The sequence below is a fragment of the Lepidochelys kempii genome, chromosome 2, assembly GCF_965140285.1.
Source record: "Lepidochelys kempii isolate rLepKem1 chromosome 2, rLepKem1.hap1, whole genome shotgun sequence".
Lineage (NCBI taxonomy): Eukaryota > Metazoa > Chordata > Testudines > Cheloniidae > Lepidochelys > Lepidochelys kempii.
In genome coordinates this window covers 39,087,484-39,107,706 of record NC_136381.1, presented here as the reverse complement: position 1 = coordinate 39,107,706, position 20,223 = coordinate 39,087,484, and the positions used below count along the sequence as shown (strand labels likewise).

General features: G+C 40.9%; 1 protein-coding gene across 8 annotated transcripts in view; it reads right to left on the bottom strand.

Annotated features, from left to right (window-relative positions):
* Positions 1–423: 423 nt before the first annotated feature.
* Positions 424–20,223, bottom strand: part of RNF19A (ring finger protein 19A, RBR E3 ubiquitin protein ligase) — a 96,639-nt gene continuing 76,839 nt past the window's right edge. For 6 of the 8 annotated variants that reach the window (XM_073330444.2, XM_073330439.2, XM_073330442.2 and 3 more), the window contains 5 exons: positions 19,646–19,760; positions 16,813–16,974; positions 15,104–15,317; positions 12,474–12,617; positions 8,916–11,187 (listed from right to left, as the gene is read on the bottom strand). In XM_073330444.2, coding sequence (XP_073186545.1) covers positions 10,497–11,187; positions 12,474–12,617; positions 15,104–15,317; positions 16,813–16,974; positions 19,646–19,760 — 1,326 coding nt within the window. In that variant the 3' untranslated portion in view covers positions 8,916–10,496. Of the gene's footprint in view, positions 2,082–8,915; positions 11,188–12,473; positions 12,618–15,103; positions 15,318–16,812; positions 16,975–19,645; positions 19,761–20,223 lie in introns of those variants that run through there. The other 2 variants (XM_073330447.1, XM_073330445.2) reach the window with 2 other exon arrangements.

Here is a 20,223-nt window from a genome sequence, read left to right as displayed (position 1 = left end):
CACTCCTTAGAAGCTGAAGTAATGGTGAAACCGAGGGAGAGGGAAGTAAATTGCTGGGAAGGAATCTGGGTGTGAACTTGGAAGGTTGTTGGATATGGATGGGAAAAGTATGGAACAGATGGGGGTTTTTTTGGTGTGGGGGCAGGGAGGGATTGTTAGGGAGCTTCCCCCATGCAGACCCTGGCTGACCCCTGGCCACTCCCATTCAGTCAGGTACATTGGCCCCTGTCCCCATGTGTCCCTGCACCCCCTGGCCATTTGTTCCTCCACCCCCCCCCCCACTCAGACACCCACCACCATGTGGCTCTGTACACCCTCCCCATGTCCCCACCCTGCCACCCCATCCCTATGTAGCTCTGTACCCCTGCCCTTATCACCACGTGGCCCTGCGCCTCCACTCCCATTCAGCCCCTGCCCCCGTCTGTCCTCACCCACTAACCCTAATGAGCCCTTGTCTGACCACCTTCCCCAGCACCCCATGTTGTCTGTCTCCTGACCTCGCCTGCCAGGTGCTGCGAAGAAGGCAGGCTCTTTCTCTTCCCTCACTGACCGGGAGCTGCTGCTTTGTTATATCATCGCTTGTGGACAAAAGGTGGAACTGCAGAAGTTATTCTCTGGTGGGCTAAAAGCAGAACTGCAGCAACATTTCAGCAGCAGCTTTTTTCTGCACAAAAAATTAAAAATGCAGGGCTCATTCATTATGCAGGTGCGCCGTAGTGCAGAATTCCCCCAGAAGTAACTTAAGCAGCATTTGATGTGTTTTGCTAATGAGGAGTGATTCTGGACAATCAAATGGCGCATGTAGAAACATATTTAAAACCCCTTTAAATAAACATCTGTCTGCTAAGACTTGGGGCTTGTCTACATATCACTTTTGTAGGTAACTTAGGGGTATAAAAAAAACCACACCCCTGAGTGACATAGTTACATCACCAGACGTACCAGTGTGGACGGCACTATGTTGGTGGCAGCACTTCTCCCACTACCACCGCTTGTGGAGGAGTTTTATTTATGCCAACAAGAGAACTCTTGCCTGTCCGCATGGAGTGGTACACCAGTGATCTTACAGCTGTGTCACTGTAAGCTTGCTAGTCTAGACAAGGTCACAGTGTTTCATGACTACAGCCACAACCTTAGTATGTAAATAGTGCCAAAAGTTAACCTGGTTCTAATCTAGACAAATGGCTATGTGGCCTTTCCTTTTTTCTTAAAATAAGCAGTAACACACTTTAAAAAAATCTTTTCCTCAGGTTGGAGGGGAAGTGTTCTCCAGTGTGTGTGTGTGGAAGCCTAATGTATTAGTGAGTGTAGACTGCAAGCCATGTTTTCATAATCAAAGTTTGCAAACCTTTAGAGACAACTTTCCAGGTGTACATGCTGCTATGCTTTCCTGCTGGGTCTGCACATCCCTAGTATCACTATTGCTCTGGTGTATAAAGCAGCAGCGTGAGTTTAACAAGACTGGACAGTGTCATTACTGTGATGTGGAACACCGAAGCCATCATTTCACTTTCAGGCTTTGGACAACAGCAGCCTCAGACTCAGGACTTTAATTTAGGACAGAAGTGAACTCCTCCCCTGCCCCCAAAATAAAAATCTAGTTGCAGGAGGGGGTAACTGGAGACTTCCTCCAGTCCAGTAGTCATAAAGGAGGGGAGATTAAAGGTCTATGGGGCCCTTGCTTTATGTGTGTGGCGTGGCTTCTCTTGCTGTGTTCATAGAGGGCACTGGCTCCCGGCTAAATGGGTGATCTCTCTGCTCCCCTTAAACTCATAGCACTTCAAAGAAGGAAAACTTCAGCATTAATAGCAATTTTATGTTGCAAGCACAGGCTTGTGGCAGGATTAAATAAGGCTAGGGGCTGGCCTATCATACAATAGGACTGAAAGAGAACATGAGCCAGGAATGGTGCCATTCAGTACTTGTGCAGCTCCCAAGGCAATTCCACATTCACTGACGTTTCACGGGGTCTGATTCGACAGGCAAGGATAAGAAGTCGCAAGTGGCATTACTGCTGGTTCTGCATTTAGGCTTCTGCTTTAGCTGATGCTTCTTCCCCTTCCCTAGCTTGATTTTATTCCCTACAGTCACAGAGAAATACAAATTATTAATCATTGATACAGCATTTTACAAGCTAGTGAGAGACATTTTTCAGTAATACTAGTGTATGGTCAGCTGGGAGCACTGCTACAGCTTTTGCACAGGTGGTTCATTACAGTTTGGCACAGGAACCATACCAGGACTCAAGTCAGTCATTAATGCCCAAGAGCCTGACTCATCAGCTGGATGTGATACTGCTCTATTTGGAAGGTTGTTTAGTTTGCAAACCTCCCCTTCTCTCCTCAGTGCACCCAATCCATTTGCTCCAGAAATACTTGATGAATACACTCAGTTCATTCTACATTAGTAGATTCTACTATCTGAGTGACATTCCCTGTATTTAAAATAGGGGTAGACATTAGGTCTAGGCAGTGTCTCATAGAAAGTGCAAGCATGGTAGATGGACATAGCTGAAGTGCTACCTCCTGGCAATGATGCATGTTAAATACCCTTACTTACACCAGATGTGGCCTAAGTGATCACCCAAAATCACACATGAATCGTTCCAAGTACCCCAGATCAGAAGCAGATCCAAGAAAGGCATGATCACTCTCCACTTCTTTATGACTGCTTGAGGGGGGAGGAACCAAAACTAGCTTCTGCTTTAGCATGTTGTTATACTATGGCATTGAAAACCACTGCCCTAGGCCATGGCATAGCAGAAGTGCATCACAACATACTGAGCAGAAAGAAAACTACTACACTGACACTGAAAATCAGAACCACATCTACAGTGCTGGTACCTGAATACCACAGCGAGTAGCACCCTGGAAATGCCAAAATAGCTACCCTAAATAGATGCAAACGATTAACAAGGTAAGAGTGCTTTGTCCATTCAACTGTTTAATGACCTGAAAAATCAAAAAGGGATCCTACTAAAAGTAGGATCCTGGATAAATTGCTAAGGAGGAGTACAAAAGAATAGCACAAGCATGTGGGGACAAAATCAGAAAGGGAAAGGCATAAAATGAGTTACACTTGGGAAGGGACATAAAACAGCAATAAAAAGAGGTTCCAGAAATACATTAGGAGTGAGAGAAAGACTGAGGAATGTGTAGGTTCACCACTTAGCAGGAAAGCAGAGCTAACAACAGATGTGAGCAAGGAGGTTGAGATATTTAATACCTATTGTTAGGATATAGATATTCAGGCCTGTCTGCAAAGGCCTGTACTTTAAGAATTTAGGGGTATTCTTATCACTTGGCGAGTTCTAGAGGTATAAAAGAAAGAATCAAAATCACTGTCTGCTGGTGTAAGGTCCTTCTCTTACTGTGACAGTCTGAGGCCCTGTTCTTAGGCTAAGGCCTTTGGCTAAGCAGCAGAGGCAGCCATAAGCTAGGAAGCGAACAGTCACATCCTCACATTCCAAACTAGTCACATTGAAATAAGGTGCTATTGGGCTGTCAGGCACTATCAGGACAGGACTGTATTCCTATCACCTCCAGAGAAAGGGAAGTGCCTAGAAAATGTAAAAGGAAACTTAGTTTGATAGCATCCTGTCTGGCAAGAACTCACTTATCAATAGCTGGGATGTGAAATCCTCACTTCTGTATTGTTTTGTCATTATAGTTCCCACTTTGCTATTGTTTGTCTGTATAATCTCTGTCTGGTTCTGTGATTGTTTCTGTCTGCTGTATAATTAATTTTGCTGGGTGTAATCTAATTATTATGGTGGGATATAATTGGTTAGCTAATCATGTTACAATATGTTAGGATTGGTTAGTTAAATTTCAGTAGAATGATTGGTTAAGGTATAGCTAAGAAATATTACTATATAAATTAGGGGCAAACAGGAAGTAAGTTGGGATTCGAAAATAAGGAAAAAGGAACTTGTATTTAAGCTTGCTGGAAGTTCACCCCAATCAACATCGAATTGTTTGCACCTTTGGACTTCGGGTATTGTTGCTCTCTGTTCATGCGAGAAGGACCAGGGAAGTGGGAGAGTGAAGGAATAAGCTCTCTAACACCTATTTTGCTGGTCTTCACTAAAAAAGTTAATTGTGACCAGATGCTTAACCCAATTAATATTAACGAAGGGGAAGGAACACAAGCCAGAATAGAGGAAGACCAGGTTAAAGCATATTTAGATACGTCAGTTGTGTTCAAGTTGGTAAGATGTGAAAAATTTCAATCTAGGGTACTTAAGGAAGTAGCTGAAGCAATGTTGGAACTTTAGAACTCATGGATAAGGGCCTGACTGGAGACGGACAAACATAGTACCTATCTTTAAAGAGGACTGGGGAAATACAGACCAGTCAGCCTAACTTCGATACTGAAACAACTTATTAATCAATTTGTAAGCATCTAACAGCTACTAGGGTAGTAAGTAATAGCCAGCAAGGATTTGTCAAGAGCAAATCATGCAAAACCAAATTAATTTCTTTATTTCATTGGGTTACTAGCCTATTGGCTGCAGGGAAGCAGTGGACATGATCGATCTTGATTTTAGCAAAGCTTTTGACACAGTTCACATGACATTCTGATAACCATGGAAGGTAGGACAAGAAGTCATGGGCTTTATCTGCAGCAAGGGAGATTTAAGTTAGATATTAGGATAGTTAAGTACTGGAACAGGCTTCCAAGAGAAGTTAAGGACTTCCCATAATTGGAAGTTTTTAAGAATAACTTTAGAGAAAACTGTCAGGGATGGTCTAGGTTTACTTGGTCCTGCCTCACTGCAGGGGCCTGGACTAGATAATCTCAAAGTCCCTTCCAGCCCTACATTTCTATGATTCCTTCACTGGCCACAAGCCACTACTGGAATTGAGTGCTTCATGAAGACTGAAATAAATCTTGTGTATTATACATGAAACTGAACAAGGTCACACAGGATGGTTGGCACAGCCAGAATTGAGACATTTTGAATGTTGCATTTCATCACTTCCTCAGTTATGTCACAGATCTCAAGCTTCATAGATTCTGCTGTTCTTTGCGTTTCCGTAGAAAGTCTCCATTGTATAATAAAAATACTTCGCAAACTGACCTCGCGTGGCAGCAGAAGCTAATTACAACTTTGGTAATTAAACATGGTACAATTTTAAGAAATTTATTTATAATTTGTTACACTGACAGTTACAAAACAAAACTAGCACAAGAGGCAGAATAGGCTTTAGGAGGAAATCTAGAAGAGGAGGTTACTTACCTGTAACTGGAGGTTCTTAGAGATGTGGGGTCCCTATATGTATTCCACTGTGGGTTAGGCATGTGCGCTGGGAGTTAGAGAATTTGAAACTAGCATGTTACTCCCCACATGTGCTCTGGTTTGCCTTGTGCTCCCAACCGAGGTGATAAAGGGCAGTGTGGACTGAACACCTCTTCAGTTCCTTCTCCATTGTGAATCAGATAAGATCCAAAGTAGAGGGGAAGAAGGATAGTTAGTGGAATACTGATAGGGACCACACATCTGAAAGAACCTCCAGTTACAGGTAAGTAACCTCCTCTTCTTTGAAAGATGGTCCCTATTGTATTCCTTGGTGGGTGATTGACAAGCAGTATCTAAGTAGGAGGATGGTGCGAGGATGGGAATGGTAGGATTGAGTAGAGAACTACCATCTCAAATGAGGCAGCAGCAGCCACCAAGTCTTGTACCAGAGTATAGTTGTCTTGCAAATGTGTGGCTAGAGCTCCATGTGGCTGCTTTACAGTTGTCTAGGAGGGGTATGTCCTGAAGGGATGCTACAGTCATGGCTTAGACTCTTGTGCAGTGTACTTGTACCACCGAGGGGGAGGAGGTTCAAGATCTGATAGAGTAGAATACAGCCCAATATCCATTCGGAACTTCTCTGGGTGGAGATGGTGTGCCATCTGATCAACTCTGCTGTAGCAACAAACAGCCTCGGAGCCTTTCTGAATGGTTTTCTGCAGGTAAAAGACCAAAGCTTGAACATCTAGGGAGTGGAGCCTATGCACTTCTGTAGTCATGTGCAGTTTCAGGAAGAATACAAGCAAATGAATGGATTAGTGAAGGTGAAATTCCAAAATCCCTTTAGGGATAAATTTGGGGTGTAGATGTAAAGAAACTTTAGCTTTGTGAAATACAGTGTATGGAGGGTCTGCCATCACTGTGCCAGCACGATGGCTGTCAGAAAGGCAATCTTCCTGGAGACGAGGGACATGGAGCAAGTTGCTAAGTGTTCAAAGTGGGGGCATGTCAAAACCAAAAGAATGAGATTCAAGCCTGCATCAAAAATACCATCAGGCTGGAGGCTGGGATTGAGCTGTCATTGTTGATGTGGAGGGCACAGGGAAGTGGGATTTTTGAATCCTTTGCTTTTTATGCAGTTCATAGGGTCTCTGATGGTAGATGTATTGGGGCCTTCTACCACGAAGAGGTTGATTGTCTGTGGACCTTCCTCTTAGGGGCAGGTGTGTATATACCCAAGGATCGAAGGGTAACCCTAGAGTCTTTCAGGGTGTGTAGGACTCATCTGTCTTCTGATTGAAGAGATGAGATTCATCGAAGGGGATGTTCTTGATAGTATTCTGAACTTCCTTGGAAAACCTTGAGGCATGGAGCCAGGAGGCCTTTTGCATAACAATGGGAGTAGCCATGGCTCAAGAGGAAGTATCAACCACATCGAATGCAGAGTGGAGTGGTCCTGGTTATTAGTTTTCCTTCCTCTATCAGAGTTTGGAAACGAGAATGATCCTGCTGTGAGAGACTGTTGGTAAATTCCTCAAACTTAGCACAGTTCAGGAAATCATTTTTAGCCAGTACCACTTGATAATTAGCTCTCCTAAAGACTGGAGGATGAGAAATCCATTTCCCCCAGCAAGTCTAAGCGTTTACCCTCCTTGTCCACAGGGGTTGACCCATGATGATGTTGCCTGGACCTTTCCGAAGCAGCCTGAACCACCAAGAAGTTGGGCATTGGGTGAGAGAATAAGAACTCTGAACCCTTAGCTGGTACATAGTAGCGTCTTTCTGCCTCCAAATATTTCCCCCTCTCATTGAGTGAATCCATACTCTAGTTTAATTTATTTAGTACTCACAAGAAAGGTTATATGCTTGAAACAGCTAACTACTTCAGCTTTGCATAAATGTAGGAAAAATTTGCTACTGCAGGGTGGAACAAAATCAATGATTATAATGAAAAAATGTTTACCCGTCACAAAAAACTAGTCTTCTCAGGTGAGCATAAATTTTGCAGCTGATCTAATTAGAGGTGGTGTTAATGTTTGTGCAACATTTCAAATGTTCCAATTCAGAAACATATCCAGACGTGCATAGAACAGGTATTTTAATGGCTTAACCTTTATCTACTTGTAGGAAACACTGAAACAATTTCCAAAAATGGAAAAATTTCAGTGAGAGTCACTGGAACAAGAGTTCAAGTCATGTCTAAAGTTTCCTAAAGGTGCCATGCTGAATTATTTTTTACTTTAAGCATCAAATAATAAAAGGCTGATCGATCCGGTATGTCCTTGCGATACAATTATCAACAATTCTCTGATATAGTAGACGCTACTAGGAATTCAGTTTACTTCCAATACACAGCTAAACTCCAATTGTAAAATAGCTCAGAGAACATACCTGAATTTAAAAATATGGAATTTAACAGCAGTGGTTGAGTTTCAGCAGCAATCTTAGATTGCAGTTACTTTGTTGCTACTATAGGAAATGATGGATGCAAAGTTAATCTTAGAATAAATGAAAGCCAATAACAGATTTACATTCTTTGTTAAATGCAACAAGGAACTCCTGCCTCAAAAAGATTGACTAAAAAGACAGCCATGTGGTTCTTGCACTTGAATTCATGACCTTGATGGAGAGATTTCATAATAGTTCTGAAAATAACATCCAAGATATGCATATTAACTTCACATTTAGATGAACATCGACAGCTTCACTTCAGTCAATTAGTAAATCCTGATGTTCACCAAAATAAGAAGTTAATATTATTCAGTACCAATGTACTTAGTTTTAAAACTCAAACTCAAAATGAGGCAAATAGAAGCAGTAATGAAAGAAACAGAAGAGGGACAATGACAATAACATAGAACAGATATAGAAAAATAAAGTTAAGCATTTTATTTAGTATAATCTACAAATATAAGAGACAATTTACTTCCAATTACTCTGGTGAGAACATCATCACTATAACGCTAACTCTTGTGATTTGTTATTATTACCAGAATCCCTTGAAGAAAATTACTGCTCACATACAGTTTGGGAATGGGATGGACACATTTATTCCTTTTGTTGGATGACAGTTTCTCACTGTATCATTGACCACCATTGAACATACTGTGACAGACTAAGGGAAAAGACCTAATGAATGTGCTCTTCAGCCAATCAGAAACCTGGTTATCCATAAACATTGTTCAAGTTTGCTGTACTTATGATAAACTGCTTTCTGAGTGGCTCATAGGATTTTGTTTCAGGTGAAGGAAGAAAGGGCATGTGTTTTTGTTTAATTTTCTAAAGGAAAAATGGTAAGTGATCAGCAAACTGAGTGGCTAGCTGTCAGCCCACTTGCTATATGTTGGAAAAATAGCATATGTTTCTGTCAAACAATTATGACATTTCTGTCCTCTGAGTCAACAATTTACTTTCCTGCCTACTGAAGTGGCAATGTGGGTCACTACTTTGGCAGGAGAGAAGAAGAAAAAAGCAAGGTCACCTTGCAGTAGTATGAAAAAATACTTTGGGTGCCAGAAACTTTCACCTCCCATTGAAGCTATAACTAGCAAAATGAATATGAACAAAGGCAATGGGAAAGGAGAGTGCACCACTCCTTGTAGAAAAGTCTCATCAGTGAACTGTCACATTCTTATAAGGCCACTTGTGCACTAAACAAAGGACAACTAAAAAGTTATTATGTAGACATTTATTTCAGGTATGCAGTTTACACGCATATTATTGAGCAAAACTGAATTGCAAATATACAAATACCATAACAAGCATTATCCAATAACATAACTGGCACTAGTGTTATAAGCATATTAATGAACTTGGTGGGGATAAGTCATGGAAGAGGACTGCAGCCCATGGCATTTTTCTTTTTACCATACCAAACTTTGGGTAGCACCATAATGGCAATACTTACGAGGAACACAAGACAGAACATTGTTAACTGTTATTCTGATAGCCACCTTTTTTTTTTTTTTTTTTCAGTTTAATGAACTATGCAGCAAAAATTGTAATAGTGCAGACGCTTTTGCCAACTTCAGCTTGTGTTTAGTTGTATATCTTCCATAAGCAAAAGAAAAAAGAAAAGCCAGTCAGATTTGGAACCCATCTTTTGTACTTGTTCAAGCTCTGCACTGTGCTTTAATTCTGTGACTGAAGATGTTCATGTGTTTTGCAGACAGATGTCATGTAAAAGTTATCCACTAAGCCTGAGTGAGTCTTTGGTAGGCTAATACTTCTTTATTATTATACACATTATCTACCACAGTCATTTTATTTTCTATAAAGTTTTCCTTTATAGTCCAAGGTGGTCAAAGAGGACATTCTGGAAAACGTTACAGTAAAATCCTCAAACGACCAGGCACTTAAAACCCAGTCTATTCCAAAGGCACCAAGAATCAAAGGGGCACTGTTCTTCCACTAATGAAAGGTGACTGTATACGCTTCTCTGCAATGTTTACAAGTCAATGGATTCTTATTTTACAGTTTTTATACAGTATATGTAGCTGTATCTGTTGCCATCTGATGCATATATAATTGAATTACCTGGACTGTTGTTCTTCATAAGGAAATGTCACCTTTGTACCACATATTAAGTTCCAATTTTCTTTATTTCAGAATTATGCAAAATGCCATAAACTTGCTCAAGGTGTACAAGTATACAAGCACTTCTGAAACAGGCTGCATCCAGCTCTGAATATGTGATTCATTCTAAATGCAAACATTTGAAATTTGTGTCCAGTTAGGAGGCAAAATGGTCAGTACAAATATTTAGTACGGACAAAGATTTATTACTGTTAAGGTCTCTGTGACCCTCTCATTTCCCCTAATTAGTGTTCACCCTAGAACGGTTTCATTAAGTTACTACTGCTGACCTAACACCCACTTATCCTAAGCCCCACATTTTGCAAGTGAACAGTATAGTACAGATTGTTCAATTTAGCATTTAACATATTATGAATGAGCCAATTGTTTATCTGACTACACAAGTATATACTTTCAAGCAAAGTTGTGGCAACAATACAAAACATGAACATATTGTCCTGTTGTAATGCACTTGTTAAAGCCTTCATATACTTCATACAGGTCAGTAACAAGATCCACATGAAGCATTCTGCCTTCCTAGACAGGCATATATAAAATGTAATTGCATCAAAACCTTGCTTCTGCTGGCCACTTGAAACTTACAGTAGTCACATGTAGTTCAACCAGCTTTCAGACATGGTTCTTTAGTGGTAAATCTATTTTTGCAGCACTTGCAGGTCTAAATTTCAGTCTGAATTGCAGTGTTTAATTCCACAGCATGCTGTGAATGGTTGTTATTTGTTTCTTTCAGTGTTTCACCAAGACCTACACCTATGTCAGTTGAAGCTCCATGATTAACACATTCTTCAGCAATATAACTCAGCTGTGGACCTTCAGCGCTTGGGGCCGGTGGAGCAAGCACAGGAATTGCACTCTGATGTGGAGAGTTTTCCAAACGGTCATTTTCTACCTCAGGGAGAGCACTAACTGCAGTAAAGCGAGAATGATAATCATTGGAACCATGGCTACATGAGGTTTTCATACTTTCCATATCAGAGCAACTAAACTCAGAAAAATGACTTGAGTGGGAATCTGCTACAGATGGGATACTGTCACTTAGAGAGGGAGAGTCAAATTCACTGGAGTTTGTGCTTTGTTGCTCCAACAACTGAGCATCCATATCCTCTCTGGTCTCATTTATCTTCATGCTACTCTTTTTTCTCAGTTTACCTTTACATTTTTTTCCTGCTGTTGTTTCTTTGGACCACTTGGTGGCACTAGATTTACTTTCTGGCAAGCAGGCCGATGAACCACCAGCATTACTGCGACCTGGAGCACTGCCATCATCAACACTACTGCTTCCACTATTGTGTCTGAATTTAGCTGGTTTCGATTCAATATCAACTTGCACCTCCATACTGTTGCCTTCCCTAGAACATGAAATAAATGGTCAAAGCATCCATCTTTAAGAGACAACTTACAAAAAGTTTCATCATCAAAGCAAAACATGCCCTTGTCTCTTTTCTATGTGCATGACATGACAAGAACGTTAAATTGCAATATTCAAGGTTTTTTCTAAACGAATCGTTTTATACATTTTAAAAGGGTTTTCTAAATCAAAATTAATTAAAAGGAAACAAAATCTGGGATCCACCTATTTACTGTGCTACCATGACAGTATTCCAATTGGGAACATATAGTCATCCAAATGTTTATCATTAGCCTGGCAGCAACTAGCACTTGGATATTGTATATCAGGGGTCGGCAACCTTTCAGAAGTGGTGTGCGAAGTCTTCATTTAGTCACTCTAATTTAAGGTTTCGTGTGCCGATAATGCATTTTAATGTTTTTAGAAGGTCTCTCTCTCTCTAAGTCTATATTATGTAACTAAACTATTGTTGTATGTAAAGTAAACAAGGTTTTTAAAATGTTTAAGAAGCTTCATTTAAAATTAAATTAAAATGCAGATCTTATCAATTTAGTGTGGTGGTTCTTAACCTGGGGTGCAAGCACACCATGGGGGTGCGAGATGCCCTTTCTGGGGGTGCGAGACATGCGAGATTTTTTTTAGAAGGTAAATCATCGAAAACACAAATTAAGCACAGGCACAGAAGTACAACTACTTTGTTTCATCAAACCCATGTATTTATTAACATTATACATTTTTTAACGATTACTGTAATATTTTAAGTTTTCAAGTTTTTAAGCTAATTGCAGTGTAATTTTTGATAAGGGCTGCAGAGCACTGGGCCCAGGCTAGAAGCAGAGCCCTGGGCTGGCTGCCGGTACCCCAAGCTGGCAGGAGGGCTGAGCAGTGCCGGAGGCCCAGACCCCGGCTGGTAGGGAGCCAAGCGGCTGGAACCCCAGACCAGCAGCGAGGTGAGCGGGGCCAATGGCTGGGACCCCGGCTGGCAAGGGGCTGGCGGCCGGAACCCCAGACCATCAGCAGGCTGAGCGGGACCGGTGGCCGGGACCCTGGCTGGCAGCAGCGTGCCAGTAAAAAACAGCTTGTGTGCCGCCTTTGGCACGGGTGCTGCAGGTTGCCGACTCCTGTTGTAAATTGTGGTGTGTAAGATACATATATATGCATAATCCTGAAGGTAAATCTTGTAGATGGAATCCCTTATCAAGATAAGTCATTTGGCCTAGTACCCTGGAAATATCCTTTATCAACTAGACTCATGAGTCTTCTCTGTTTTCCTCATATTGTTCTTACCTGTCTAATGGGATGTAGGAATTCAGAATGGATCCTGCCATTGCTTTGGTACTGGCATTGTCACTAACTGTTCCCAAGCTAACTGTGCCAGATTCTCCACTCAGACTGTACCGTTCTTTCTGCACATCTGCTTGAACTTCCAGCCTTGGAGAGATTTAAACAAATAAAAGAAAACGTCAAAAAAGTTACCTTCATAATATTACCATAATTGAAATACCTGGGTTAAGAGTCAGTATCTCATCTTGTAAAGTTATCCACCATGTGATATCAGGAACAGTTGACAAGTGTCTCCCCAACACTGAAAGATACCTATTTACTGAAATGGTCACTTCTCTTTTGCTCCATCAGTCACAAATGCGGTCTCTTCAATTCAGGAAAATGAGACTCATCGTAAACTAAAAATGAACCGCCTACCAAAAGAAAATGTCGCAGGTCAACCAGGAAAATTGAGCATTATGAGAGACTTCCAGATTAAGGTTTCCAGATTTTGTAGACACTTCATCTAGTAACCAAGAGATGACTACCATAATTTAAAAAGTGCAAAGACCGTTTCTGCCAGCCAAAAATCTAAGTTCAGGCCATTTAATTTCCCATGTTCCTCCTGCAATAATAGAAGACATTGCTAATCAAGGAATGCAGGACAGGGAGCTGCATTCCTTATTCTGCTTTCTGTGATAGTGATGTTACGTATGAACCATCGGAGGAGAATTATAGAAACCAGACCACCCAAATTCAGGTGTGAGCAAGTATGTAAAGAAAAAAATCAGTTTAAAATACCATTGAGATTTTACCTATTGTCTAGCCATACATTCTGACAATGAACTGGAAGCATAGATTTGTTATTTTTTCTTTTTAAAAAGTACTTCTCTTCCCGGTAAAGGAGAAGACAGTTGTACAAGGCAAAGTATCTCTGCTTGAAAAGTTCTCTCTAGAATGTATACAGTGTCAAAACAGAGGTTTCTATCCTGTCCTTACCAATTCAACATACCCTGGATATCTGAATTGTTTAAACCAAAAAAATGGTACTAAAGAAACAAGGTGAGCTCCACCCTCACTGCTAGATTTTGACACTTCTCCCAAGAGATGTTCTGCCTTCTCTGGGGTGGAGAATGGAGCATGGCCAACAAAGCAGCTACGTGCTTCAGATTACTCAGAAGTGATTCCTCGGGAGTTAATTAGTGGCATTTTGGGTCCGCAATGAGGTCTCCAGAGTCCTTCTTGGCAAAAGAAAGGTAACTGTGATGTGAGGCCATAATGATAGGGGCATCTGGGATCTGGTATGAAGGTGAAGCAGCCAATGATTATATAATAGCATCATGTTGTTATCAGTAAAAGAAAAGTTTTTGATTTCTTATACAGACATATAGAGATTATGTGAAGATAGAGTGGGTGCTATAATATCGTTACTGCTACATATTTGGGATGATTATATTACTTATAAATGGCAAAGTCCTGACCTTACACATTTGGAGTCTGGGAATCTTTCTATTGACTTTGGTGTGCGTAAGTATGGCTCATAATGAAAAATAATTAGATTAAAATGTTAAGAATTTGTTTTACAACCTGGGTTACAAACAACTAGATTGCCGGAAGATAATACTGAATCTTGGATTGCTTCAGCATATGGAATTTATCCTCCTCTGTGAGGCAAACGTTTCACAATCCACTTGTGATTTCAGAACCCAAGAGGATAAGCTATATAACACAGCAGTATACTGTAGTTACTATTTCCACATTCAGGCCTGTCAGAAAAATCCTCTCAGCCTCACCCTTTTATTCACACACTAAAACTAGGCTGACTTAAAACAAGGTGTTGGTGTCATTTACTCCTTACTGAAGGCCACTTCACTTTTTCTGCCTTTTTAAAAAAAAAAAAGAGTTTTAATTCTGAAGAGTAGCTGGCATGCACATTCAGTATCTGTGTTTATTAATGGTCTGTTAAGCAATGGCTCTGACTATAGATTGTCTGCAGCATGGATATTATGCAAATCCCTCTGATTTCAGTGTGACTTTGCATACTAACATTTAACTGATTAAGTGAACAAAGTGTTTATGCAAAATATTCTTAGTATATAAAATACTGGCAAAATAAACTGCATCACAGCACTCGTTATTTATTAGTGTATAGTACCCCACGGTGTGCTCGGTACTTCACAGGAAACAGAAGCAGTCCCTGGGCCCCAGAGCACTTACAATCTAAATTTTAGGTGAGACATAATGAGGTGAGGACAAATACAACTCTGCAGTTACTCAGTTTAGGCATGTGCACATTATTCTTATTTTTAAAATTACAATTTGAAAGCTTTGAATGGATACTTAAAATACTCATCATAAAATGAGACAGATGCTGGTAAGTTTTTCATTGGGTATTTTAAATGTGGGTTAGAGTAAACAATTATAGCTAGTGGACTCACTTGTCAAGGAACAGACATATTTAGGATATTTAAAATTGTGACATCATGGATACAGGTGAATTATGCAAAAGTACAATTAACTTTACTCCATCTTATTTTAAACATGAAATGATCTGAATATCAAGAATAGTGACACCCCCCCACACACACACACACACTTACACTCGCCTCACATTTAAAGCTAGATACCAGAACAGCAGAAAGTGTGGGTCTTACCTGTTAAAACAGCTGACCATTGCACTTCCTGACAGACTCCCTGTTATACTAGCTCCAGCCAGTGCCATGGTGCTAGCAGTTTCACTCAGGTTGTCCCGAATGGCTCCTATTCTATCCATGTGGCTGCCACTTGCACTCAGGCTTCCAGTTAATCCTCCAACACTTCCTTCTCCTATACTAGGGTTATGACGGGCCTCTGCTACTGAAGTGGTATCTAGATAAAAATGTAACAGGCTTGAAATACAAAAGGAAATAGAAAGTTTAACTCTGTCTTAAATGTGGATAAGAAAACTGCTTCTGGAATAACACCAGAAGGAGCCAAAGAATCTAGACAATATGTGAAAACACACTCTATTCACCATGTGAAGATTACAATATGAAGTAAAACAGGCTCTCAGTTGGGACTGCTGGAGTGGCTGTGACTGAAACCATACATTTGTTTGATAAGTTGTTGAAAGGCTTAAAAATACCTAATGCTATATAGGAATGGTAACCTGAAGCCACCTTACATGTAGGAACTCTCCAGCAGGAAGTCTTAGTTTGATTAAAAAACAGATTTATAAAATTCAAGAAAGCAGCAGTAGAACGATATCTGACAGGATGTTTTTCCCTATTAGGCTATGTCTACACTACAGAACTTACAGCGGCATAGCTGTACCACCACAACTGTAAGGGTATCCGTGTAGCTGCTCTTTGCTGGCATAATTAAACTACCCCCAGCGAGCAGCACTATGTCTGTTAGCAGGAGAGCCTCTCCTGCTGACAGAGTGCTGTGCACACCAGCACTTTTGTCAGCGAAACTTATGTTGGTTGGGGTGTGTTTTTTCACACCCCTGAACAACAAAAGTTTTACCAATAAAAGGGGTAGTGTAGACAAAGCCTTAGAGACGAAGAGATGAAAACCAACAGCTTCATCTTATGTCGCTCCTTTCAGCCTGGGGGAGGACATACCCAGAAGTCAGCACTTGATTAGAACAAGTGAGAGGAGATGTTTGCATCACTTCTTTGAATTTGCACTATGGGAACTAACTATTCGAGAAGGGACACAAGCCTTTGTTCTCTCTCATCTGGGTCTAACACTGCATCCAGTGATTACCAAGTGCCCCAGTGATTACCAAGAAGCTCCATTCAAGTGTCCACTCACACAGATCAATGCTCGAGGCCTAAAAAATTAAAATGTGCTTGTTTTGACTAAAACGCTCATTCTTAAATTGTTATTTCTGAGAGAGTGGATGGTACAAAGGGAATGGTAATGGTAATGCAATAGAATGCTTTTCACCTCTAAGTCACCTATTTGCATTCAGCTTAGATCAAGAGTGAGAAAGCGGTTACCCTCTGATGGCTCTTTGGTGATCTTTTTCACTTAATGCACTATTGGAAGGCACTCAGGTATTACAGTGATGAGGGTTGATTAACAACCTACACAGAACAGAACATAAGACAGAAGGGTAGTGGGCTCAGTCCACATCCCAGGCACCTGTAGTTCAAAAAACATCATGGCACAAAAACAACTACCCTTATTGCTGGAGATGGGTCCTTTAACATGCAGTTTAGGCACATAGGTAAGGCAGCATGAGGCGACTTGCACTGTTGTTACCTGCACTGTAGCTCTTCTGCAAAGAAAGATCTTCAGTGTCCTAGGCTTTCAAATGTAGCAACTATTACAAAACACTAAATTTACAGGAAAAAAAAATATTGAATTCTCTTACCTACTGCTGCATTTGTTCCACCAACATTTATATCATTTTCATCATCAAATTCTATCCTGACACCCTTTCCATTGCCTGCAGACACCCCACAGCCTCCACTGCGACAGAGGGAGATTGGAACAACTCCATACACATAAGCCAACATAATAGGAACACCAATGCCTACAAAGGAAAATATAGAGCTTTTCATTCAATATCATTATTTGCTTCAGCACCTTTTATTAAACTATCCCAGGTTTTGTAACTACATTATTTAATAATGCACAGTTAAAATAAATCTACAGAAGAAGAGAAAGGAATTAAGAAAATATATGGTTTTCAAGTGAGATTTGAGAACAGATGGCAAATCACTAAGGTGGAGTGAAACATGAAAGCTGTTCCAGATAGCAAAAGAGGAGGGAACTGGAGTGGCATTGACCCATATACCCTATTATAGCCTCAACTGAAAGCACAAGGGGGACGCATTGCATGCATGGGGATCAATGGGCACTGCTATGAAAACTTTCCGACTCCAGCACATAGCGTGCATGTGCACTGCCCTTTTGGCATCATCATGCAAAGAAGGTTCTCCTACCAACAATGGGAGACAAAGAGTATAGTATAGTATAGTATAGGATGAGTAGACATGTACACTATGTCCATTACCAATATATATATTACACTTATCGGATTTAATAAGCTTTGTTAAAGGGTATTAAAAACTTTTCTGACGTGAGAGAAAAGAACTATTTCAAGTATCTTTAAAACCAGAAATGCCTACTACTGCCAGTGTAATTAAGGGCTTGATCCTGCTCCTACTGAAGTCAGAGAAAGCTTTGCTACTGACTTCAACGGAGGTAAGATCGGCCCTTAAGAAAGTGTCATTATGGGGTTTATGTATCTCAGTTTACAAATGAAAAAAGAGAAAACTGATGAGCAAAGCCAGTGAAACGTGTAGTAAAAAGGCAGTCTGGGCTAGGCTACACTCATACAAACAGAGCATCATTTCCCACACACTGTAGGGGCTAATCATTTGGCCCAAGATCTCTAACACTATGCACTAGACTATTCTGCTGTTTTGCTGGTGGAAGCCTGTGAAAGGTGCAGTAAAATGGCAGGCTGTGCCAGGCCAAACTGACCCATATGGAGCAAAGCAGCTGCAATACAGATGAATACAGATGCTCTTCAGTCTGCCCTAAAAGGAAGGTCAATAGGTTCCAATTACTGAAAATCCAATTCACTGGAAACTCACACTCAGGATCTCTACTGTGGAGAGCAGTGTGCCTCAAGCTACTCTCTCGAAGGCAAAGTAAACTAGGGTAAGAGTGTGGTGGTGCAGGAGGCCCAAAGAGGCAACCGAAAGTAAAAGGAGTAAGTAAAAAAAAAGTAAAAGGAGTGGGGAAAAAACCCTGCTGTTACCTCTGTGAAGGAGTAATGAAGAGCTGTAACCCATGAGTGAAGTCCAGGCCAATGGATGCCTAAGTAGAAGATAGATTTTTTTTCCCTCCCAACTGCTAGCCCTGCAAACCTGTATTGGGATCTGAGACACAAACTGGGTTCCTTTTTCCCCTATTCAGCCAAAGGTACCATTGATTGTATTATTAATTATTATTATTAATAATAATGTTTATTACAGTAGTGCCTAAGGGCCAATCAAGACTGGGGCCCCATTATGCTAGGCACTGCACAAACACAGAGTAGACAGTCCTTGCCCTGAAGAGTTTACAACCTAAACAAATAAGACAGGCACAGGATGGGTGGAAGGGGTAGAACACGCAAGCAGAGTGAACAATGTGATGGCAGCAAACAGCATTCCACGATATTTGTTTTGTTTGTTGGGTGGATTTACTTGGGGGAATGGGGGGAAATGAAGAGGCATCAGACAAATCTGTCTGATCCATTTGTCTGAAAGAGGAAGCTAGATGGAAAGAAAAGGGAAGGGAAGTGAGATGGACAGAGTGGGGGAGAAGACAGTAAGAGGGCAGGTATGGAGTGAGGCTGGGATGAAGAGACTGTGGCAAAGGTAGGGGGAGGGCTGGAGCAGAAAGCCAATAAGCAAAAGGCAGAGGAAGTCCATACAGAACTGTAGACAGAGACAGTTCTGTCCAGAAGTCCCTGCGTTGGCTGCTTCTGCTCCTACTGGCTGGAGTTTCCAGCTGGCTCCTCTCTGCAGTTTCCCCTCCCCTCATGGAGGAATAGCTGTTGGGTGGGAGGGCAATAAGGCTGTAGCCATGCCCAGTACCCACAGAATTAGGGGCGTCTCTCCTACACAGCTCTGGTTCAGGAATATGCTGAGGGTGACACCAGCTGCAACCCTACTTTTCTTCAATGCAAACCTCAGTGAGAGAAGGAAAGAACCCAATTTGTCTCCCGAAGACCAAACTTGAGCTTGCAGTGTCAGATATTAAAGAATTATTAAAAAAATTTCAAAATTCCAAATTGAGCAAATTTGCTCTGGAATCACTGGCACACACATAAGGACCCCATGGTGCCATTTTTAGAGTACCTTTTAAAAGCAGTTTTAAATTATATTTTCTTTTTAAAGAAAAAATGTTAGATTATGAAAATCTGAAAACAAGTTCAACATGAAAATTACAAGATTAAAGAAGTTTTTTATAATTTTTCATTTAGATGCAGCCTCTCTAACGTCTTGACACTGGTCTCTGCTCCAGTGCAATTTACAGTGTAATCTGGGGCAAACCTCAACTTTTTTATCCCTCCATTTCCATATCTATAAAATGAAGCTAATACCTCCTAATTCACTGAGGGTCATTTATTAATGAGAGTCTGTACAAGTCTTCTCAAATGCTTGGTTGCAAGGTACTACTCTCATGCAGTGGTGGTATTTGCTTACCTACAGTTACTGCAGCTACAACTGGAGAAACGATTACAGACAAGGTTACACCACCTGCAATAGCCAAGTTCCGTTTGTGTTTCGAAATGTCTTTGCCTTCATATCGATTGTGGATCTTGAGGGAAGAAGAAAGAGGAGGGTTTCAGGATACATTGCACATAACATAATGTAAATAGTTTTGGCTCTGTTCTGCTATAGAGCAGTCTGTTGTGTGCTCTCAGCTAGAGACTATATACTATTAATTTAAATCCTTATATACTCCTTAAAAGTTAGCCTCTCAAAGAAGGACATTAAATAATACATCTTTCTTAGTGATTTTACATTAATTTATACAATTTAAAAAAAGAAAGCATAAGTATTAGAAGTCCCTATAATCCCCATGCGTGACATTCCACAGGGTACTATCCAGATGGATGAACAGCTGCGTCCCCTTAATTCTCCAACCTGGGGTGCCTTTTACACTACTTCGCTATGAAAGCAACCACTTGTGGTCTGCCCACACACAGCTTCTAGCCTGTAAATCACTCCCAGCTATACTGTATGAGTGCTATAGCCAGCCACCAATGAATTACACTGCA